At 35.0% G+C, this 25,547-nt stretch overlaps 1 protein-coding gene across 8 annotated transcripts in view; it reads right to left on the bottom strand.

Moving 5' to 3' along the window:
- The window catches only part of hth (Meis homeobox homothorax), a 318,454-nt gene that overhangs the window by 80,325 nt on the left and 212,582 nt on the right, over positions 1-25,547 (bottom strand). For all 8 annotated transcript variants that reach the window (XR_014177313.1, XR_014177312.1, XR_014177314.1 and 5 more), the window contains one exon: positions 10,121-10,228. Coding sequence is in view for 5 of the 8 variants with exons in the window: in XM_081974306.1 (XP_081830432.1) it covers positions 10,121-10,228 (108 nt within the window). In the remaining 3 variants the exon portion in view is untranslated. The remainder of the gene's footprint in view (positions 1-10,120; positions 10,229-25,547) is intronic.

Below are 25,547 nucleotides of genomic sequence, written 5' to 3'. Positions count from 1 at the left end.
CGTGGATGTGTACAAAAAAAAATGATCTTTGTTAACTACAAACTTTGGTTTATTTAACGAAATAAGAACGTGAAAAATAGTAAACGCGTGATTGTTGCTTTTGTCGAAAGTCGTATCGCTTCTGTTCTTGCGGCACACACACACACACGTCCCGTCTCTCTCTTCTCAGTCGGGATCGCGGGGTTGCCACTGTGACTTTTTGTCTATCACTTTCGCGTCGTAACATGCCGCCCGCGTTGAAAAATTAAAGTTTTTCAAAAAAAAAACACGCACTGAACTGTCGAAATCGATTGTTCCTTACTGAGCGTTTTCTTCGCATTGAACCAGCTCGTCCTGCATAGGGAGAATGCACACCTTCTTTAAGGATCGTCTGGTAATGGTTCCATTGGGCAGCCTTACTGAGACCACTCGAATGACATTATCGTAACCGGGATGTAGCTCCGTCACTCTTGCTAGAGGCCATCTTAAAGGGGGAAGGTTGTCCTCAACGAGAATTACTAAACTTCCAACTGGCAGCTGACTTCTGAGGTCGTTTTTGGTGTTCCACTTGTTTCTGACCTGGAGAAATGCAAGGTACTCTCGGGACCAACGATTCCAGAAATGTTGAAACAACTGTTGTAATTTTTGGTATCTGGATAACCGTGAAATATGCATATCCTTTAAATCTTCTTCCGGTGGACTTAACAGTGAGTCGCCTATTAGGAAATGGGCGGGGGACAAAGGTAAAAAGTCATTGACATCGTTAGAAATTGGTACCAAGGGACGCGAGTTTAGACACGCTTCAACCTGCACAAGCAGAGTGTACATCTCCTCATAGCTTAGAGATGAATTGCCTAATACGCGCCGAAGGTGAAATTTACAAGACCGCACAGCAGCTTCCCAAAGCCCACCTAGATGGGGTGATTTCGCGGGTATGAAGTGCCAACGAATTTGGCTGTCAGCTAAGAATTTTGTCACGCTTTCATTGTGATCTTTTTTGTTGATTAGGTCATACAACTCTAAAAAATAGTTGTTTGCGCCTACAAAATTCGAGCCGTTGTCCGAGTAGATGTCGTGAGGTTTACCTCGTCGTGAATAAAATCTCTTTAATGCATTCAGAAAACTAGAAGTTGACAAATCTTTTACCAGCTCGAGATGCATAGCTCGAGTAGCAAAACAAACAAATATGCAGATATACGTTTTAATTAGCTTGGTTGTTCTTAGAGTTCCGTCCTTTACATAAATAGGTCCGGCATAATCCACCCCACATTTGGAAAATGGTCTACTCGGTACTACTCTTGAGCGAGGAAGAGAACCCATTAAGAAATTTGTCGGTTTAGGGTTGACTCGATAACATACTTGACATGATCCGATTATACGTTTTACGGCATTTTTTCCATTAATAGGCCAGAACTTCAGACGTATGATAGATAAAAGATTTTGAATACCAGCGTGCAAATTTTTTAAATGTGCTTCTCGTATTATTAAATCGGTTAATCTGTGCTTATATGGCAGTATAATAGGGTGCTTTTGTTCGTATTTTAATTCTGAATTTGTTAGTCTACCTCCTACTCTAATTATACATTCTGAATCAAGAAATGGACTTAAATTTAATATTTTGCTGGTATTGCTTGTCATTCCTTTGCGTTTGAGATCTACTAACTCTTGCTTAAACACGCTATGTTGAACTAATTTTATCAAAACCAATAAAGACTTGTCAAGTTCGTCTACAGTAAGAGTGTTGTATTCATAGGTTTTCTTCAACAAGGATCGATTTTTAAACCTGAGAATGTAAGCAACTACTCTAGTTAGTTTTGTTAAACTAGAAAATTTGTTGAACAGATAGTCGTTGAAACTTGGATTGATTGGTAACTCAGTACTTAAATTTACAGCTGCACATCTATTGTTCGTAAATTGTACGTTTGACTTTAACTCTGGAAGATTATCAGTTATGGTTGTTAAGTTATCTTCGAGCTCAACGTCAAGACGGTCGATCTGTAAAAAGTCAGGTCCGTAAAACCACATGTGGTTATCCACTAACTCTTTGGGATTTAGCCCTCGTGATATGATATCTGCCGGGTTTTCCTTACTCTTTACATGTCTCCAATTTGTGACGTCGCTAAGTTCGGTTATTTTTGCAACCCGATTAGCTACAAAAGTTTTTAAATTTTGAGGTTCTATTTTTAGCCATGCTAGTACTATGGTCGAATCGGTGAAATAAGTTGTTCGACAAATCGGTAAGTCAATAATATTTTTGATTTGGTTCATGAGTTTAGACAATAAGTGAGCTGCTAAAAGTTCTAATCGTGGAAGTGTCTGTTTTTTCACAGGAGCTACTTTGGATTTAGCCGTTAAAAGGGTAATGGTTTTCTCACCGGTTTGAGTGGTCGAACTAATATAGATACATGCGCCATATGCTTTCTCAGAGCTATCACTAAACCCGTATAGCTCTATAGTCGAGTTCGGTAACGTCACGTGTCTTGGTACCTTTACATTATTCAAGTGTTGAATCTGAGATGAAAATTCAAGCCAATTGTCAACCAGGTCTGGTGGAATATTGTCATCCCAATCCAGATCTAGCTTCCAAAGACTTTGTATTAATAGCTTTGCTTTAATCGTGGCAGGGCCTATAAGACCAAGCGGGTCGAAAATTTGAGAGATAGCTGAGAGAATCGTTCGTTTGGTAAATTTATTTAAGCTAAATTTTACGTCAACTATATAATTCAAAGTATCATCGACAGGATCCCACAAAATGCCCAACGTTTTTAGTTGTTTTTTATCACGAAACAAAACTAAATGGTCTTCATTTTTATTTCCGTTTAACTGCAAAATGTTGTTTAAGAACGACTGATTGTTCGATGACCATTTTCGTAGTTTAAAGTTTGCTTGAGCCAAAATTTCTGAAAGTTCTTGATACACTTCTGTACATTCAGTTTCATTATCAAAACTCGCTAAAAAGTCATCCATGTAAAATGCTTGATCAATTAAATTTGATGTTCTTGGATAATTAGCTCTGTTTTGTAATGCTAGCTCTTGTAAACAGCGTGTGGCTTGAAAAGGTGCGCTTGAAGTACCGTATGTGACAGTTTGTAAATTATAAACTTTAATTTTTTCTTCCGGATTCCATCTCCACAATATTTGTTGGAAACGATGTTCAGTTTCATCGATTAGAATACAACGATACATCATTTTGATGTCAGCACTTAATACATATTTACGTAAGCGCATTCTTAATAAAATCGAGAACAAGTCTGGTTGTACAGTCGGGCCAACTAATATCAAGTCATTAAAGGAAATACCTGAACTAGTTTTTGCACTGGCGTCAAATACTACACGACATTTTGTAGTAGAAGAGTTCCTCAAAACAGCTGAATGGGGTAGAAAATATGAGTTACAATCATTAATGTTTATCGAATCTAGTTCGCCTTTTAACTTCATATGTCCTAATGACTCATATTCTCGCATAAAATCTAAATAAGCCGTCTTCAATTCCGCGTTTTGACCAAGCTTTCTCTCTAAATAATAGAAACGTTTTAGAGCCGTCGTTTTTGAATTGCCAAGTTGAGAATTTTGATTTTGGTTAAATGGATATTTTACAATAAAAGTACCGTTCGAATGCCGTGTTGTCGTTTCTTTAAAATAGTCTTCGCAGTATTGTTGATCTTTTGAAAGATGCGTTTCGTTAGGTAACTCCTCTAGCTGCCAAAATTTACTCAAAGTTTCTTGTAATGTTTTATTGGTTGTTCGTGCGGAAAAATTACAGACTGTTTTTTGAAAATCCAAAAAGTTTAAAGTACCGGTCAAAATCCAACCTAAACGAGTTTCTTGTAATCCTAGCATTTTGTCTCCGAGTTTAATTCTTCCTGTCATTAACAAATCGTAAAATATTCCTGCTCCTAAAAGTAAATCAACATCCTGTGGTTCATTGAAAGTACTATCTGCTAATCTAATATTTTTTGGAAAAATGATTGCTGAAGCATCAAATCTAGTAAGTGGTAGTTTTTCAGTAATGACTGGCAATACAAGAAATGACAAGTTTGCTTGAAATTGATTAAAGCGAGACTTTATGAAAGATTTTGCACGGTGCGTTATTCGAGTTAGACTTTGACTAATACCTGAAAGTGGTAAGTTAATGTTTTCGAGTTGCAAATTTAATTTGCTACAAAGTGATTTAGTAATCAGATTAGATTGACTACCTGAGTCCAGTAATGCTTTACACTCGTGCCAATGTCCTTTATTATCCGCTATCAATATGACAGCTGTTGATAATAATACTTGATTAGTGTGAGACGCAACATACGACAACTCGCCTGAAATTTCGTTTATTTTCCAATTTGAAACTTGATTGGTATTTGTCAGAATCGAACTGTCATAAACTTGGTTTATATCGTTAGGATTAGTAGCAAGCATTGCATGTTGCCCAGCTTCAGAAGAAGCTACATATTCTCGAAGTTGTCGTGTGTTTCCATCCGTGATTTCCCCTGAATTATCTGTCTGTGTCCTATTGACATTATTCTGACTGCTTGAATTTTGCGAAAAACCTCTGTCAATATGTAGTAATGTATTATGTTTTTGATTACAGGTTCTACATCCACCAGATCTACAATCATACTTTGAATGTCCTGTTCTTAAGCAATTACTGCAAAGTTTAAGCTTTTTCACTTCATTAAACCTTTCTGAAGGGTTTAAATTATAAAACTTGGGACAGTGATAAATAAAATGATTCTCGTTACAGTAATTACATTTTACAGACTGTGACTTATCACTCCTGTCAGTAAGTCCATATGCACATTGCTGATTTAAATTGGCGTGAGAATTGTTATTCGAATAGTTTCTGGTACCTTTAAATGGAAGTTTTGTATGTACTTGATCTCGTGATTTGCTTTGATTTACGTTTAATTTTGAAAATTCATGATTTATTGCTTCAAGGGTACAACACTTTTTTGTCAAAAATTCAATAAATTCACTTAGTGTTGGTAGTGAATCATTAGTTTGTTTGCTTTCCCATTCTCGAATACTGCTACTGTCTAACTTATGCAAAATTAGTGGAATTAACAACGTGTCCCATTGTTCAACTGGTAAAGATAATTTTTGTAGCGCACAGATATGCTGATTTACCATGTCTATTAATTTTCTTAATTGCAAGGGCGAATCCCTATGGACAATTGGTAAATTAAAAAGAATGTTATTAACATGAAAATTAATAATAGCTCGTTTATTTTCGTATCGTTTTTTTAATAACGCAATGGCAATAGAATAATTTGAGGCGGTTACATCTAAAGACTCTACTAACTTTAGCGCGTCTCCCTTACAGCATACCTTTAGGTACAAAAACTTATTTACTTCACTTAAGTCGGTTCTATTGTCCACTAAAGAGTCAAAAATGTCTTTGAAACTAAACCATGTTTCATAGTTTCCGTAAAAAGATGGTAACCCTAAGTCTGGGAGTTTGGCAACAGCGCCCGCCTGTGGCAGCGAAATGTGCGCCTGCGCCGACTGTGACGATAATGACGTGGTAGGAGAGGAAGAAGAGTTGTTTACCGAGAGGTTGCAAACTTTGTCTGCATCTGCAATATATTTTTTTGCATATGAAATAGCCGCATAAAAAGCAGTTTCCGTGTCAAGTCTATTAATTTGTTCCTCATTCGACAAAAATTCTAAACGGGTTTGAATTTTATCGAATTCTGAAAAATCTTCTTCCACGCTCTTAAGCCGAGTTTCCGTTTGAAACCGATCAATAGCATTCGATAAATAATCATTAAATCGATTTAATCTTTGACATATTACTTTACGAGCATGCCTTAATTCCAAAATGTCTGTGTCGACCGACTCTGTTGAATTAGAACTCTGCATTGTTTGCTTTTTTGCTTTTGGCATTCTTATTTAGCACAAAAATAAAACACGTGATGATTCGAGACGAGATATTTTAAACAAAACGAGAATATTCGAAACAAATGTATATACGAGTACTGCCTGGGTGTGAAATTTGCAAATTTCCCTTTTCTTGCAACGTGAATAAATCCTAAACTTAATCGAGATTCGTGACGTAATTAAAATACGAGAATGGACGTGTAAATTCGCGATAATTACTGTACACTTTGCTATTATTTTCAGGTCGAAACGTGTAAATCCATAAAAAATAACGTAAACTGTGGCGAACGATGTAAACGTTTTTCTAACGATTATCAAAATAAGTACGGTAGGAATGATTAAAAGGATACAGGCGCTCACCTTTTGTTTCTTGTTGATTGTGGTTTGGCGATCGACGTACAAAATGGCTGCTTTTCTTGGTTCTGTTTCTGTTTCGATGCAATTTGCTTGATTCTCCAAACTTCAATTTGGAATCTGGCTGACGAAGGACCACTATGATTCGTGGATGTGTACAAAAAAAAATGATCTTTGTTAACTACAAACTTTGGTTTATTTAACGAAATAAGAACGTGAAAAATAGTAAACGCGTGATTGTTGCTTTTGTCGAAAGTCGTATCGCTTCTGTTCTTGCGGCACACACACACACACGTCCCGTCTCTCTCTTCTCAGTCGGGATCGCGGGGTTGCCACTGTGACTTTTTGTCTATCACTTTCGCGTCGTAACAACCTTATATAGTCATTTCCAGAAACCTTTATAGAAACTGACAAAAGAAACAGATCACCACATTTTACAGGAGAAGTGAAGTCTTATATATTTACCATAATTTCTAACAAATACAAGGATATAAGAGAGAATAAAAAAGGGTTAAAACACATGGAAACGTGTTTTACGAAAGACTGCAGGTGTGGTCAATCTAAAACGTCTATAAAAAGACATGCCGTTTAACGTTATAAAATAGTCGGACCTCACATAGGAAAACCAAAGTCAAATCCATTCAAAATATCTTCATCATCTTCAATAAACAACTCCTCTTCACATTCCATATTTACTAGGTTCTACTAGCCGGGCCAACCTCAAAGATTCCCAAATAGAACTGTTAACACACAAGGAACAACAATAAAATGACAGAACACAAGAAACAAAAAAAATATAAGTTATAAAGTGAAGATTAACAACTTTTTAGCTAAAATTAGCTACGTTTTTCCTTTCATCATTCAGACTAAATTGCGTCGGTTATCAATTTTTGAAAATTTCTTTAGTAATAATCTGATCTGATCTACTATAGTAATAACCCTGTCAGAACAACCGCAACAACTTAATTGTAATAAAATTTATAAATTTATAGTAAAAACAGTGGGACAATCAATGAATTGACAGAAAAAATCAAATTAATTACACACTTTGACTATAATAACATTCACTTTAAAGGTGAGTTCTTCTCACTTTAAGGTGAGAACTTCTTGCGTCTGTTTCTAGTGTTTTCACGTTTTGGACGAGGCATATGGCAAAAGTTATATTTAAATGGCAAAACTGAAAAAAAATTATTAAACACACTGACCACGGCAGTCATAGCACAGAGGATGAGGTAGGTTACCTATGTTTATATTCATAATCTCATCAAATTCATTTTTAGTTTTTATGTGGAATGGAAGATATGTCCACTGTCTTTATTACCATTCATCCTTGATTCCAAGGCGACAATCAGGGTGATGAAAAATATACTTCTTCAAAACATGCTGAATCAGTTGAATAAAATAAACTGTAACATGGTAAAAGTTGGGAACACACCTTTACAGATTTGAAATTGATGTTTTAGTAACGGACAGTTTTAAAGGTGTTGTTTAACTTTCACATACAGATTAAACTCTAAAACTAGTATTGTCAAACTTCAGAATACTGTTCTATTATCTAACAGAAACACTGTGAATGGGGTTTATAAATGAACACCAAACAAAACATTATCTAACCTAACTTATAAAATCGTTAGTCTGGAAAAAGGTAATATAAAAGTGACGTTGACAAAATCTGATCTTTTGAAGATAACACATCCAGAACTTATAAAAGTGGACATAACGATAATTGACTAGTTTTACATAAAGTCAGTTTGACTCAAATCTGCAGGTTAATTCTGAAGTTATTAATTAACTTTTTTTAAAAGATAGCCCTAATTGAAATTCATATAGTATTCTTCGCTGATGGATATAGTCGAGGAAGGACAACTTCGGTGGGAATTTGTATGTTGTATTGAAAAATTAGTTATTACTTTCAATTTAAGTGAGACTCCTATTGACAATGCCTTCTCTATAGTAATTGATTGTGGTAGTCGCGGAATGCAAGATAATGTTAGATTTTTTGAAATCCAAAAGCTCCAAACTTTACACACAGGATTCGTCTAAAAAACTTTCTTCGATAAGAAGGAAGAGGTTGAAGCTAAATTGAAATTTACTTAAGTATGTTCAAAACAAGTATATTGTTTTGTATGTTCAAGTTGTACAATCACAGTTCAAAGACAAGTTCATTTGAACTTGTCAATCATATGAAATGCATTGTGATGTTTCTGACTTCAAAAAATGGGGTACAAAATCTACTTTATTAGAACTGACAGTAGCAGAAGTAGTCGAATTGGTTGATTTGAATGGTATTGAAAACCGAGGTACCAATTGATTTAGGATACTATAAGATTATTGTAATTGTGATAATATAATACCATCTGAACTGACTGAAATGCTGTTTTGCCTCTGTGAATGTTTTACCTATAAATAGTTATTTCTTAAACATATTGAGGTGTAAAAGTCACAGTATGGTCTTTATTACTGTGATTATCTTCTGCATGCTTTAGCACTCCACAAGCACTGACAAATCCTGTCTCAAAATATTTAAAAGCATTTGAATGCTTGTTGTCGAAAATATCCAAAAATTTGTACATACTACAAATTACAAAAAACATAAATAACAGAAAAAGTTTTATTTTATTGTATTAATTAAACACACTTAAATTTTGGTTTTATTTCCGTACAAACGCAATACAAATGTATGGTGGGATGCCCTACGTAAACAAACTAACCTCAAAAGTTGTTGATAACTTAGGTTACGTTAGTCTTAAGCGTTAACAAAGTTTAGACTGTGACATTCATTTTGATTCAAATATTTGAAATAGAAAAAGATACTTGTTGATAAAGGCATAAAGATATTCCAAACTAAAATTTGTTTATACATTTTCTAAAATCGATCATCCATTTTTTCCAAACAATTCAAGCACGCTGTATTTCGAACACCAAATGTCCTCACAAAAGCTCCAACAGCTACAAAACATTGGCTACTCATGTTTATAAATTTCAAATTTTGATTTTTCTGTAGGACTCTGAATATTAAATAAGTAATTCTCTCAGTGTAAATAATATCTACCATCTTGCTAGCCTTTGTTCCTAGAAACAATTATCAGTGACCTTCGATAATCATCTGTAATTACTGAACAGTATACTAGGTAAACTAAATTACTTAATAAAACAGGAAAGTATGATCAATTTTAACTACAATGACGAGTTGACGATCTGTAAAGTTATTACAGATGTAAGATTTAATTAAATTCATTCAATTTGCTGATTTGGGAGTAGGACAGTTGTACAAAAACACCTTCCTGACCTAAAAGTGGATATTTTACCATAAAGTTCAAATTATTGAATTGGTAAAGCAAAAATATTAATGGAATTATTGCATTAAAATAGCAGCACAACTAAAATGAACATGAATCAATCTATCATTAACTCCATTGTGGCAAGATTATTTACATAATACACGTGGCTGCATAAAATTAAAGGAATTTAAAATGTCCAACTAATTTTCTTGATGATAGAATAATTTGAAAGTAAAAAACTGGATGGAACGACCTCCCTGATAAAATATTCCAACTGATAAAACTCAACCTAGTAATAATCCCGGTAAGTTCACCTAGTAATTTACCTACAGGCATGTGGGAGGTACTTTATAAAAAGTTGGGGGGCTCACCGATCATTAAACTCTGTTGGAATGGCGTCGTTCGGACCGCGAAACGACTTTATGTTTCTGGGCACTTTTTAAGTTAAAACTCACTCTAAATGGATAGTTAAAAGGGCTTTTTATTTATACTTGTTTATAATGATATAATGAATAAAATATTCCTGCTACGTTTTGGTCATAAACTGTTCCGCATTTAAACGCGTGTTAATAAGCGGGTCGCGTACATATTAAGTAATTATTGTAATTACTTAGTGTAAGGTTGAAATTACTTACCGGGGCTTCCTAGAAAAACCGAAGAGTATAAGACGCCTCGACGGGCCGCATCCGAAGCTGCCCTAGCGTCGGGTGGCGAAGACCATTCTCGCCTTGAACACCATTTACCTGAAACAATCGACACACTTTAAGTAAGTAGAAAGAACCACATAATGGCAATTTCAACCCTAAACCCTTTTAGGAGGGTTGAAAAAATCAGTCGCAAAAGGGCGCTAGAACTCCCGCTTGCAAGCAGATTTTCTGCCGTCGCTTCGTGTTAAGACTTTTTAAGAACACAAGGGAGTTTCAAATCGTTTTAAATTTAACGTCAGAGGGCTGATTCCGTCTACTTTAAACTATCTCTTGTTTAAACAATTCGTCAAGTTCAAATATTTACAACGCTGCACAACTTCTCGTCTTGTCATTCACCAAACAGCTTACTCATTTTTAAATAATTGCCCAGAAGCTTTTACATCTTTACTTCCGAGCATTCTGATTAATGAGCTACCTGATTGATGACGTGTTGTTTCGATCTACTTCCAAAGTTTATACACCATTCATATAATATAAATACGAAAGCATCTGATCGTGTTTTGAAATTTGATTCTACTGGGATAGACCAAATCAAGAAACTTAAATAAATGTTTTTGTTTTGTAAAGTAATTAAATATTTAATATACAAGTTTCAAACTAGTCAGCATAAAAGTTAGATATGGAGAGAGAAAATGATGATGCACAAGTTCAACTTTTCCTGGTATAGTTGTATCTAATTCAAAACTTCAAAATAAGGGTTAAGGAGAATCCAAATGACAGTTAATACAGGATATCCGTTGAAGTAAATGAAACTAATTGTCAGTTTTTATGTAAACTCTTAATAATTACATAAAACTGGATTTGATTGCAATCTTTTCTTCAAAAGTCGAGTTTCCAAATAAAAACTTTCAAACTCAGACCGAAAAACTTAAATTTGAAAGAAAAAAGTAGTTTAGTTTATGCTCAAAGTGCGTAAATCAAAATCAACAAGTGCCCTACAGCAAACATGGTGGAAAGTAACATGTTCTAGAATGCTCTATGTATAGAAATAGTAGGTTAGTAGTTATCACAAACATCGTATAAACTAGAAGAGTGAAATGGACTTGAAATCTTATATGGGATAGAAGTTTGTTTAGAATGTGACCAGTTTCATATACAGTATGGGGCAAATGTCTGGAATATCTTTCATCATTTTAAATTGAACGGTTATAAATAAAAAAAACAGACATTTTTATTTGAAAAACTTTTTTAAACTATCCTGTATACATGAATTTATTATTAGAAAAAGCACTATTAGAATTGATGTTTCAAGGGTTTTTCGAAAAAATTTACTGCAAAATGTGCCTATAAAAGGCGTTTTTATAATCAATACTTATGCTTAATAAAACTGTTTTGAATATATAATTTGTCATACAAACATAAGGGTTGGTTGTTTGTATAATGTCCTCTTTTCTTTTTTATGGTAAGGGTGTTAAATAAATGGTGTTCCTAGTAACATTTTACCGTGGAAATGCAAATGGAAATGAGTTTTGCGCAAAAGGAGTATGTAACGTATCTCTTGAGTTGAAGAACCAAGAAATTTACATGCAAATATATCAGGCAGAAAAATTTATGTAAATAATTAGTAGAAAAAAAATAGAGGTTAAAATGCAAACCCCCCAATAAATAATGCATGCAATAATGCAATTCAGGAACCTTACACTCTCGTTGACGTGTTTTAAAAACCTACTCTTATACAAACATCCATTAGAAACTCCATATTATAGACTCAATTTAGTTGTAGTATTTGAATTTACAGCTCTAGAATCCTACTTGAAAAACATTGTTACCGATTTTATCATACTTGATGGAGTTATCATCGCTTCTTCCATAAAACTAATTAACAACCACCTTTTTTGCCATCACGACAGAAAACGTTTCTCCACTGAAAACATACGTTACAATGATAATAATCTGCTGTATGGTTATAATTATAAATTTTTGTTCGTTCCACCGCGGCCATGCTAACGAGTTGCGTAAAAAAAACTGTGTAATTGTAGAAAAAAGTTATCTTCGACGCAGCAAGAAATCTATATTAATTAATTCAATTACCAGTCGTCAGTTACGTGTTAAAACAAAGTAATCGCGTAAAGTATCATTAAAGGTTTCTAAATTATCAGTTTTAATTTACCTTTCCGACGACGGGGCAACCAAGTACTAGCTTTCCCATTAAAATGCAGAATAGCCATAATTGCCGTGTTGTTAAGGTATATTATCTCATTAACATAATTAAAAAGATCTGAGGCTAAAAGAATCGATTCTGGTTTTTTTTCTGCTGGCTTGGTCGGCTTTCAGCTTATCGTTGAGCAATAATAGATATTAATTACTATGTAAGATTCTTTTTTAATTTGCTTTTTGATGTTAGTGGATATGTAATCGTGTTTTGTGCAAGCTTCTCAATCTTCAAAGTAAAACATTCTTACGATTGTATTGGTTAGTATTTCTATTCTTATCGACATTTCCCCTACTGCTCATTTTCTTGCTGTTGAGGTTTAGGTTTGAAGATTGTACAGGACATTCTACAGCTTTTTTGTCCCAAGCCACTGTTTCGGATTATTGTCCTGTTGGAAACGATAACACAATAGCATTTTCTGTATAAGGAAGCAGAGAATTTGGCATAATCACACAATGATCAAACTAAAAAAAGCATAAGAAACAACTCCATAAAAAAGGCCGTTTTAGACTATCCAATTCCTTGTACAAGATTTTGAACAATATACCGAAACAAACTTGCAGCAAATCTTGGTTCCTATCAAAATTTGTAATGTTTTACATTACAGCCAAGATATGATCTATATTGGATGCAATTCGACAGAAAAATGTCCTCCTCATGTCATTAGTGTCATTCGTAATGACATTCAAGTTCACCACCGCAACGGAAAGGATCAAGCAGAGCGCAGTGAAGATCCAAAAAGCGAAAAGCAGCGAAAATCAGTTACTACAGTTAAATACAGTTACCCGGAGCTAGAAGCACCCCACAAATGCCCCCAATACCAGTTATTGGATAACTGGTAAATATTAATAAGTTTTTCTTTTTGTTTCAGATAGACAAAAATTCAGAACCAACCAGCCAAGACCTCCTCCAGACATTCCCTCCGGATGGCGAGACTTTTATTCTCAAAATCTGGGTAGAACCTTTCCGCAGTTATCCCGGTGCTAACTGGGTTGCAACTGCACTCCTGGCAATTTCCCCCGCTTTGCTTACGCAACCATCACCCACTCACCAGACCCTAACTCCTCAAAACTTTAGGATGTAAAAACAGACGGACGAAAGCCGGCTGTTTGTTCCTGCCAGAACCCCAAAGAGATAGACAAGCTGACGAAGAAAGAAGAAATGGAGGACAAGAAGAGCCCCTCCGTCAGCGAGGGCATCCTTCTCCCAGGACAGAGGATGCCGATGCAACTCTGGGAACTTCCCGAAAGAGAAAATTCCTGGAATTCTAGCGACTTCCTCTTCCAGACCTATTTTTTTGGTCTACAGCGATGGAAGGGTAAAAAGTAAAAGTTGCTTGACTCATCTATCTGAGGCCGCATTCCCAGCCAAAGAATATTGGCGAATCAAATGAGTTTCATACTCCTGTTTGCTTCAGTAAGTGCTTCTGCTGGTTGGTGTGCTGTTCTCTACTCCTCTCATAATGTGCATGTAAAATCAAACCGAAATTGTTTGTTTTCTGTTGGACCATGCTCATACATATACGCCGGGCCTAGAAATTGGCTGAAAAATAGAACCAGTTCTATTTCAGTGTCAGTGTGTTAAATGTCAATCTTGCTCTTCTATTCTTCCTCATATTAACGGGTTTTCAGCTGTTTGTCCATTAAATTACTTTGCTTGTACCAATTTCCTTTAAATTTTTCTTATGCCATCTGTAGTTTCTTGAATTTCAGCAATAATTGTCGGAGCAGACTTCCAAGGACCATTACGTACAATTTGATGTTTTTTTCTTGATTTTTTAGATTGTATAAGTTCTTTAACTGTTCTCTCTTATTGCAACATTCAGTTTTGAACAGTTTTGAAACATCCTCTGTTTGTTTGATGGTAACTAACTTTTTACTTCTTACATCATAAATAATGGTCTTTCTTACTCCTCACTTGTATTCTCTATAAAAATTCCATGACGGGGCTGTAAATTCAGATGCAACCAAATGTAATAGTTAAACAACGTTAGTATTTCATTAAATTACGTAACTAAGTGCATTTAAAAAAATCACTAGATGAAATCGTGCCTCGTATCGAGTTGTGGCAGTAAAAATGAAGAGATCAAGAACGCAGCAAGCAAATGATAGAACCGAAGGTTGTTTATATTATATTGAACAGTTGCAACGACAATGTAGCATTGTAAAGTCGGTTTTGATTTTAAATCGTGAGATTAGTCAGCGAAAAAATTATTAGCTACCGCTTCATTGTTAGTAAAATAAGGCGTCCAAAGAAGTTATTATTAAGGCCGTAATATCTCGTTTAGTGACCACCCGTAGTCTGGGACTAGTTGTAATCCCATCGTAATGAAAGTGGAGCAACCGACCCCCTTTTATTACTGCCGTCTGCAGGCGAAGTAGCAGGACAGAAACGGCGTTATTGACTAAACCTGGTCCGTCATCTGTTTATCATCGATTACCTTTCGCCTACAGTAAAATGCCCTGTCACTGACGTTCGCTTCCGTATCCAATGCTGTACACTTAGCCCGATTGTGTCGGGTTTTGTCTGAAATCTACGCACAAACACCAGCTGCACTAGTTTCGCAACCAATCGATACATGTGTAATCATTTTTTTTTTCTGCCGCATTTACCTATTGCAAATGTCTTCCCACGTGCGTTTACCTTGGATTTTGATTGCACCTGCAAATTGTTACACAAACAAAAACCTCCGATTTTCCTTATACTCTTTGATTACAGTCTTAAAAGAGCCACACACTGTAGGATGTAGCAAAACACTTTTGAAATAATGATGTTTTTACAATATAATTGTTTTTTTTTTGTAATTAGTCGAAACACATCACGTGACATCTTTTTTATGCCAGAATGACAGTATTTCAAAGCTAGATTGTTTAATTTTATAAGAGAGTGGAATTCAAAGGGTACCTATATACCAACGTTTGAATCTTAATTAGGGTTTCGAATTTTACATAACCTATTCATGATTTTGTGTGCTTTGGAGTCAAAATATGGGTGTAATATGAAAGCCTATATACTAAAACTTCTCTCACAACAAATACTTCCCCGCACTGCTGCTAATACGTAAATAATATGTAAAATGTTAATTGAGATTACTAAGTTTCTTATACCCAAACAAAGTTATTCAATAAAATTATAAAATTAATTTAATGATTTGAAATTTGTAAAAAGATTAATGCGCCATGTTTTCAAACTTGACATCAAATTATAGATTTGACCGTCGTGTAGCATGTTCAAAATAGAAAAAACTTAAAAAAAAATCATAAAAGAGTGGCCATGATTAACAAAATTAAGAAAACCTAAGTTTAATACATGTTACAGTGATGTTTGATATGCCAACTATCATAACTCGACGAAAGATTTGTTGTTGTGGTGATGATAGTTTCAATTCTTTAATTACCACCTCAAATTGAGGCAATTTCTTTAAAAAAAAGTGTTAAATTGTATAAAAAACATTATTTTTCGTATTAAAGAAGAAAGCAAATTGACTAGCTTAGAGACGGTAAATCTAACCGAGGTTTGGTTGTTTTTTTGTACACAAAAATGCCTTTTACCACAGAAAAAATACTTGAAAATAATTTCTAACTTACTCGAATTGGCATATCATGCCTCAGATACAAAGTTAAAGGCAAAGTTCCGCAATTTAAAGTTTTTTTGGAAAGTTTATGACGATTTGAAAATATCGGACTAACGTGCAGAACGTAAGGTTATAACTATTTTATTTTCAACCAGGTATGTAATAACGTTATTTCTCATGTGTAAACCAGGTGGAAAGTTGAAAATTACCTGCTTTTACTTTCCACTTACTTTCCACCCGGGTAAATGTCAATATGCGTTTTGTCATATCTGGGCTTACTTTTTATGATGATGGTGAGTAACATCTGCGTCTTCAGGAATCTCCATGTTAAAAGCACTTTAAGAAACATTTTAGCTCAAAATATTAAAGACAGAATAGCACAGAATAGCAATCAATATTTCAACTGAATGATTTATTAGAAGATCGATGAGATTTTGATAAATGGTTGAAAATAAAATAGTATACAAACCACGGTAGAAAGTTTAATTTCTGTCTCGAGATAAAGTTCACCTCGACTTCGTCTCGGCAAACTACCTAATTTCTCGACAGAAATGAAACACTTTCCACCTGAGTATGTAATATACTATTGCAATGCAGTACAGGTAATACTATGATCTTACAATATTCAAGTCAATATTTTTACGTCCCAATAATGTACCATATTAGTACCGCCTATACTTTAAGGAAATCAATCATATACGTGAATATACTGTGTAGAGACTGTAGTAAATTAAAAAAAGCATCCAATTTAATCCAAACTATCTATGAAAACCATTTTGGCATGTTTGTACAAATGTGTTACAAGTTTATTTTATATTTATTGCTGCTGGACAGAGAGGTTATACACTTTCTCTTGGTAAAAAAAAACAATTTTCAAACAACAGTTGATCGAAAGTTAGTTCAATCAAATGATGTCACTTCTAACAGATTTCTAGTTATACTAGAAAAGGGAAAGGAAATCTTGACAATCCTACCAAATGTATTATCAACCTGATTCAATCTCATGTATTGTTCAATAAATTACATTTAAGTTCAATTAATTTGCATATTAGTGCGTTAGATCAAGATGATTATAGGCGTGATTTCCTGATTTAGTAGTTGCAAAGGTAATTTTTAAAATTAGGTATAATCCGAGATCTAGTTTGTGGGCAGATAGCATCAGTTAAAAAATGATAAATTGTAATTCCGTCAGAATAGCCACTTAACTGGCATGTAAACAGACATTTTTATACAGAGGTCGAACAATTAGGAGACTAACGATACGTATGTAAAGCAGGACGCACTCCCGACTTTCTCGTTTACGACCTTTAACTTGTCGAGCTGAAAAACTTATATCATATTTCACGTTTATGTCCCCTTTTGCTCTTATTGCTGAGCTGTTGTTTTGACGGTTAAGATATTCCATCTCCTTCACGTCCACTTTATGGCGAGTTAAATTTCTCAATTCTTAGGCTCGTGCCTAGACCAGCTTCGAGTTATTATTGGACGTTTTTATGTCAGGACAGTTGTTACGCAACCGCAAAAGATATATGCGACTGCTCAGTAAATTTGCAATAAGCAAAATGTCGACCTCCAGTGAAAATTCCAGAGATGCAAAACAAAATTGTAAACTTCTTTTATAACAAAAGCCGGGGGGGAAAATAAACGAATTCGGGGTCAATAACGACTGGGAAAATCTCATCGCGACGCCGTACATTTGTCGGAAAGGCAGGCGTCTCCAGTCTGGACTCCCATTGGTTGGCTCTCCTCGCTGCTACGCGTGCATCTGCTGTCGATTCTATTCGTAAATCAAAATTCCACCCTTTAATTCCGGCAACCTGTCGTTACAAGACATAAGAACGCAATCTCTCTCTCCCCCGCTTTCCCCCACCAATCCCGGTTTTCCCCCTTTTCAATTAGCACAGTCCTGGTGCGTATATATGTATAGAGAGGAATGTTAACGGAAAAACCGGGAATGCATCGGGGGGGTTGTGCAAAGAACGTTTTATTATTTTTGGTATGTGTTTAATTGTTTTTGGGTGGCTGTCGTTGGAACACAATGTCCAGATTCGGTGAGGGTTGTTACACTTACGGAACAATACAACCATCCCGCGCTTTCCGTGTATACATGTTCCGTTTAATTGATTGACATTTTTAATTTATCATTAGAACTTAGCAATGTTTGTAAATGCGTATAGAAGATAAACTAAAATTAACCAGGAAAATAAAGAAAATGGATAAAGTTACAATAATAGAATAGTTGAACACTTCGTCTCCAAAATACTGTCCTTTACGTGTTCGACGGTTGTATTCCCAAAAAAATATTTTGTATTGCGTCAATAAGATCCTCTGTTTTTTGCTTTATTTAGCAGCACTTTTGTCTTTTAACGCCCTTCACCGAAAAGTTATAACAAACAGGACTTTTGTAATTAGGAAAACTTAAAAAGATATACCTACATTTTAAAGTGTGGTTAAAAGTTACAAAAACAGTTTACATAATAATAATTAGACATTATTATGATAGTTGACAGTTGTTATAATGCAAAAAATTGGGTTTGAGCAACGTATCATTTGCACTACTACCATCATTATCCAATTAACATAATGGAATGTTCTACATCCAAACTTTTTTATGATGCGCCATAAAAAACTTAGTTTAAATGAATTTTATCAAATATTTCAACAAAAAAGTCAAAAGTGAGATGTGGGAAGGAATTTAGATTGTTGTAGAGCAAAACAAAACAGAACCACAGAAAGAAGTAGTATAAAATGTATGTGATGTAAAGCTCTAGTTGTGTTTCAAATTATAGAGCCAAATATCTGGAAAACTGCAGGAGGTATATAGAAAAACACAAAAATTACATGTAACTACAAATGACACCTTGTATCTTGGAAACGATTCGTTTGTTAACTTATATTATACTAACTATTTTGCTTAAAATTATTGAAAGAATCATCCCTTAAAGTTTGTATTTAATAAAGATCCTAAATAGTGATGTTAATCAGCCTATTTGATCGGATAATTTAACTCTTTTGGACTGTTTTCTTCACTTTTAGGTAAAAAACCAGGTTTCTAAGAAACGCTTGAAATAAAATTAGTCCTACGTGAGATCGTAATTTTTTCATATTTCGTACCACTTGGATACTCTAACTTGGCACCTTGTTCTCTCTGTTTCTTCGTCTATTTTCTATCCAATTTTTCACTTTGTCTCTCACAACTAGTTTCCACAGTCTCTCTTACTCCACAATTTATTAATTAGAGAAATTATAAGCCTCTTTGCGGAGACAATCCCTAACCACTTTCCACCTGAAAATCAGAAAAATATGGGCTTCCATTGGTTGAGTGGTCACGTGACTATGACACTTCCACTTAAATATACTTTAAAAATGTCGCAAATTCTATAAGCGTATATTTTGAGGTTAGGCATGGTCCTTTTTTAATTTCAAGATTTTTTCACAGATTAATTCACTGTGTGTAACAAAATAATAAAAACTTCCAGTTTTGATGTTTCCTATTGAAGAGCACTCTCTAAAATGACAACCACGTTACTGAGATTTGAATTTCTTAGGTTTAGTTGTAGGACTGCAGCTAAAACACTTCCATTATCTGTATATCAGTTACTCTCTGATAATTGGAAAACACTCTACACTACCTAATGAAGGTGTATTCTCAAAACTTTCTCGCAAAAACCAATCTTCAGGAAGTACTGTAAGGGATGTAAATCCTTTAAAAGACCATTACAGGCATATAATTATATGAGCTTTTTTGTTCCTGTCCAATTGAATGACTGCTTTAATAATAGTAATTAAACCTTCTTATCAGATTCTAATTTGATCCTAGTTTAAACTTTGCTTAATTGAATTTAATAGTATAAAAAGTTATTGCACTAACAAAGTTAACTTTCACTTGGTTCTTGAGAAGTACTTCTTTCATTACTAATACAACTTGGGTTTGCATATGGGACCCCAGTAATCTGAGTGTGGAATAAATCATATTACATCGTAATAAAATATGACACCCTGCATGTGGGTGACAATCCACTGAGGGAGATTGTTAGTCCTGTTTCTAGTCATCATTAATCAATCGCGTTGTGCAAAAAAAAAAGGATGCCAAAGAGTTGTCGATTTTCCGAAACCAAAATGAGCGATTTTCCCAAAAGTACTTTTTTATTTAATCGATTTTGTGAGAGCATGAATATCGGCGTACGACATATCGTGTCGCCGCTTTTCGAATTGGCAATGTGGAATCGACTTGCCGGCCAATTACGAATCTCGTTCAAAACATGTCCACCAATTAATTAAAACCGCACTATCTGGGCCTGCACCAATTAATAATGGCGGTCGCAAGGCCACGTGCCTCCTGACACTCTCACGCGCAAAACGCGATGAATCATTACCGTTAAATCAAAGAATAACGCTACACTCCGCTAAACATTATTCCATAAATTTGAGCTGTCGTCTTCCATCCATCCCGGTTCGCGCGTTATTACTTCATAAAATATGATAAAATATAGTGGTAGATTATTTAAATGTCACTTGTTGCGGTCGGCCGAGACTTTATCGATTAATTACGACGTCCAATTGGTACAGCAAAAGCCGTTCTAAACGTTATCTTTCCGCTTCCCTTAATTAGTCTTTGTGGCGGCGAAAGATCATCGATGCCAGCTTCAATCTCCCATCAACAACCTATCGATTAATCTGCACATTTAGATTCTGCATGTTTTCGTTCCTCAATTTCCTTCTAGAAAATAGTTATGGCACTTCACCAGCTTGGTACATTTCTAGCATTACTGTAATAGTTTTGCCTTAAATCATTTTAATTAGATCGCCTTGAAATACACAGTAGTTGTTTCTAATTTTCATCATTATTTGGTATGTTATGTCATTAATTAAGTTTCTTTTTAAGTTGAGTTACACATATTTTCTCATATATTATAAGAAAAACAAAAACCACAAGTTCTTAAGCGTTCTAACCTATCTAATCCAACTTGAGGCTGTTTTTGGAAGATACAGTGTGTGAAAAATTTAATAATTTTAGGCTTATTATGGCTTCAAACTTTGGCTAGAAAGGAAAGTAAGCTAAATCATTCAGAAAGACAAAACAACTTTGCTCAGCCACTCTGTATTTAACTTAAAAAGTGCCACTTTCAAAAAAAAAAATAACAAACACTAGCTGAATTTTGTAGCAATCCAAATTCACCTTTTGCTCTATCAAGAATTTGAGAAACTAAGAATGCGAGCTACTGTAATTGGGAAACTATCGAGTGTAGAAACTAAAAGGACCCATACTCTACCAGCCATATTTACATGACATCAGTGGCAACAACAGATTTTTGTTCGTTTAACTTTCATAACTGATAATTTGTCCCGACAATTTTTGTTTTTCTTGTTTTTTCTGAGATATCCATCTTTAAACACTAAAATTTTAAATATGCGTGGAAGGCTGTAGCAGGCAAACAGGTGATGTTAGGACAAAACGGTTCCTCTTACTACTTAAATTAAATCTTACTTTTCTGAGATCTATATTATGAGTGTATTTTTTGGTACAATTTAAAATTTTTGATACTCCAAGCATTCGATATTGTTCTAGCATTTTTAGTGATTTGTCTATAACTATAACTGCTTTTATAGGTGGCGAAATTATAAACAAAGTAAAGTACGCAGATGATACCGCCATCATTGCAGAAAACATAGAAGACTGGCAAGTGCTGTTAGATAGAGTGCATGAGGCTGGTCATCACACAACATTGAATTGTTATCACATTTCAAATATTTTGGGTTGCTGGCTAAACAATAATGACATAACGTGCGAGGAAGAGGTAAGAGAGAGGATTGAAATCGGAGTAGGTCATTCAGTAAATAGAAGCCGACTCTCCTAGGATGTAAAAACAGACGGACGAAAACCGGCTGTTTGGACATCCTATAGTTTGCCAGGACCACCAGAGATGGACGAGCTGAAGAAGAAAGAAGAAATGGAGGACAAGAAGAGCCCCTCCGACAGCGGGGGCATTCTTCTCCCAGGACAGAGGATGTCGATGCAACTCTGGGAACTTCCCAAAAGGGAATATTCCTGGACTTGTAGCGACTTACTCTTCCAGACCTATTCTTTTGGTCTACAGCGATGGTAGGATAAAAAGCAGTAGTCTTGCTTGATCCATCTATCTGAAGAGAATATTGGCGCGTATTTTATCATATTCCTCGCTTGATCACTGGGGGAAGGTTGAAATAGAGTAGACCATGGAGATAGCCCACGTTTAAAGACAGGTAGCTAACAAATGTTTTAAACTACACACTTCCATAATGTAGGATGACAAAAGTGAAAAACCTTTAAAGTCTTCTTTATAGCTTCTAGAGTTATTGAGGATTTTTCTTGGGTCATACACATTTTGCCAACTTTTTCATTTGTTCGTATACCAGAGAGATACCATCACTCCAACTTGACCAAAAGGTGTATGGTTTGTTAAAGACACTATAGACAAATAGCACAAGCTAACCCATGAATGTCGTTTTAATAAAATACACATATATCTATTATGACTAACTACAATATAGTCTGAGTGAAATAGAAAACAATTTTAGATAGATAATTCAGGTATATTTATGATGATGATGAGACAGAGAAAACTCCAGTAAATTGTGGTTGCATTATTTGCGCGATGCCGTCGGCGGCAATTACGAAGTGATATCGGAATGATCTGAAGCGCTAAATTTTATCGCGATGGCCATTTAGAAGATTGCAGGCAAGATGGCGGGAAACGGCAGGAACGAGCATCGGAACAAAGTAAAGCGTCGCGACGTTAAACAAGGCGTCTGATGCGCCGACGCCACCATATAATCTATTTCGCAGATAGCCCTCCTCTCAATTTTGATGGACATTTAAACGACCGCGCCCTCGTTTCCGGAAACAAATCGTATCTTTATCGTCACCTTTCTGCTTCTCGAATTATGTCGTGACGTTTTTGTGCCACAATCCATGTAAATAAATATCGAGTAACCGTTGAACTTCGCTTGCTCTATGTAGTTTGCATTATTCATATTTTCGGGATGGTCTGCAACTCTTCGATTCTCATTAACGGAAGACGATGGCGTTTTTGCGACCATAAGTTTTTAAAATCCTATTTCTTTCTCATTGTCGGTTTGATTGCGACAAAGAGTGTTTCAGAGGCAAAAAGACACACGCGGCACAATAACTCCCGAGCCCACCGGACATCTCTATACGCACGTCATATTTATGGCTGACATTGAATCGCAGAATGCGCCCCGCTCCGCAAATTCAACCGTTTCATCGTTTCTTTTTCGAATAAAATTGCTCTATTTGTATACGTCTTTCAGCAAATTAAAACTCTGCATTCCACTCGAACTGCCGCGGTGAGTTTTTAAAGATGGATCAGTTTTTGTCAACTTTGAAACAGGCCTATTCTCTCGATTATGTCACTATTATGTCCCTCCGAACTTGCCCGATATATTATATCGACAAAGTTACACTTCTGACACGATTCACTCTCAAAGACAATAAGATTTTTTTTTTAAGTTAATTGTGTTGCAATTTACAATGTTACACCACGATTTTGTTACATGCCAAGTTTGACATGCAAAACTGTCAATTATTGTAGTTCTATCAGCTGTATTTAAGTTTAATTATTACATCAAAACAGAAAATAATGTTAAAAAAGCCAAATTTTAACTCACCCAAAGTGGCAAATCTGGCTAAAATACTAATTTTGGTTACATGCCGACTTTGACTTTACGTACACCGAATTTTGTATGTGCAAAAGTCAATTTTGAAAAACAACATTGTCCGCACTACTGTCTAGAAAGCTCCTAATTTTAGCATTAATTGAGGTTGGTTAGGTTTAAACTTAAAACATATTTTAAGGTTTAGAGGCAATCAGATTTTTGGTAAATGATATAGGAAAAGTCAAAGTAAAATAGGACAACGTAATAAAGGCAATGAAACAGTAAATGATTTCAATGTGAGTTTGCTTCTCAATTTGTCACATTTTCACATTGCAACGTTAATTTTACTTGAATTTTGCCATTTTTTAGTATCGAGTTTTTCATATTGAAATTCGTTGTTTTACGATTTTGTTTTTTTCTCAAAGTAAGGCAACATTGAAGAAATCGTGCATAGATGCTTTTGACCTATTAATTTTCATAAGAAAAGCCGGTGTTGTCAAAGCAATTTTCGTTTTAGGACTTACTTTAAACCTTGAAAAACATTTTTCTGGATGGTTTGATAATTTGGATTCTTGAAAAACTTGGTAATGTCAGAAGAGACTTATTCCGAAAAACATTGCAAAACCTCATTTTGCTACACATTTTCTGGAATCAAAAATATTGAGCTTCATGGCCTTTACAATAGTTTTTCTGCATCATTACATCCATTTATAAATGGAGAACAGCAACTATGATTATTAATGGAATGTCTCTTAGAACCCCTTTTTAGGTTGATTTTTAATGCAAGTAAGTAAGTAAGATATGAAGCTTTTAAATAGGTCGTTCAATAAGTGAAGCAAAAGAAGCCTGAACAATGAAGCTTCTGTCTGTTGATAGTTTACAAACTGATCACAACGAAGGATATAATCTCGTAATAGTATTTTCAGGCCATTTTTGCCAACTCTGTGTACTATCCAAGAACTGGTGGTAAATAATTTGAACATTCCGTCCAGTTCTCGCAATTTTTCTAGTCCTAAAATCAAGCAAATTTCGTCGTAATCTTATACTCGTCGAAGATAAACTAGTACCAGAAAATTCTAGATCCTCTGGTTGTAGTGATTTCTATCCCAGGAGGAGCTGAAAGCATTTCAAAAGCAAAATCTATTCCAGATAAGTTTCAATCTCTATGTGGTCTTGTTATATCCAACAATCTACTCCAAAAGGTCTAAAAAGGTCTAAAATTTATCAGATCACTAAGTAAAAATGTAATTAGACTGAGAAAAATGAAATTCAAGAGATGTTACATTACATTATTCTAAGCTAACTTTGCTGAATATTCTAAGTGAAAATAGATATTTTTAGGATTATCTTGAAATGTTTTTATTAATTCTAAGGTCCCGTCAAACCAGTCTGCCAGAGTTTGTAAAGAAAAAAACGAATTTACGGTCGGTTCCTAAGTCAAAATAATTTCGCTGAAACCGTTGTTTTCCTCTTCCCCCCGACTACGAATTCCCCAAAAGAATTTCACCGGATCATATTAAAACGAGGCAATTTCGCCCTTATACAATCGTAATAAATCATTGGGATTGTTCCGTCTCCAAAGAAGAAAAACACAACAATATTAATCCGCGCACGATCCACCCAAAACAAAGGGAAATTTTCTTCGTTCAGGCAACAACGTTCATTCGTTTCTGAACAGCAATATTTCACAAAGTTAGAAAATGGAAAACCGTGTGGAAAACGGAGCTCTGTGCCCATCCTTGTCGCTGCCTATGACGTAGAGGGCCTATCGATTTTCCACGGTATGTTAGTCTTTTTGCCATCAAAACTAGAAGGAGAATTCCCTTTTGGGAGCGCATTTTTATCTAGGTTTTACACGGTGCGCTATAATTGTCTGTTTTCTATCAAAAAATGCCCGTTTGGGCTACCACAAAAGTTGATTTTTTTTTCATTTCATTATTCCGTTTACAGTCGGAATACATTTACATATTTAC

The sequence above is a fragment of the Ips typographus genome, linkage group LG2 (genome assembly GCF_016097725.1).
Source record: "Ips typographus isolate SLU linkage group LG2, UJ_Ityp_2.0, whole genome shotgun sequence".
NCBI lineage: Eukaryota > Metazoa > Arthropoda > Insecta > Coleoptera > Curculionidae > Ips > Ips typographus.
Note: the sequence above shows the minus strand (reverse complement) of the source record. Positions and strands in the feature narration are given on the sequence as shown.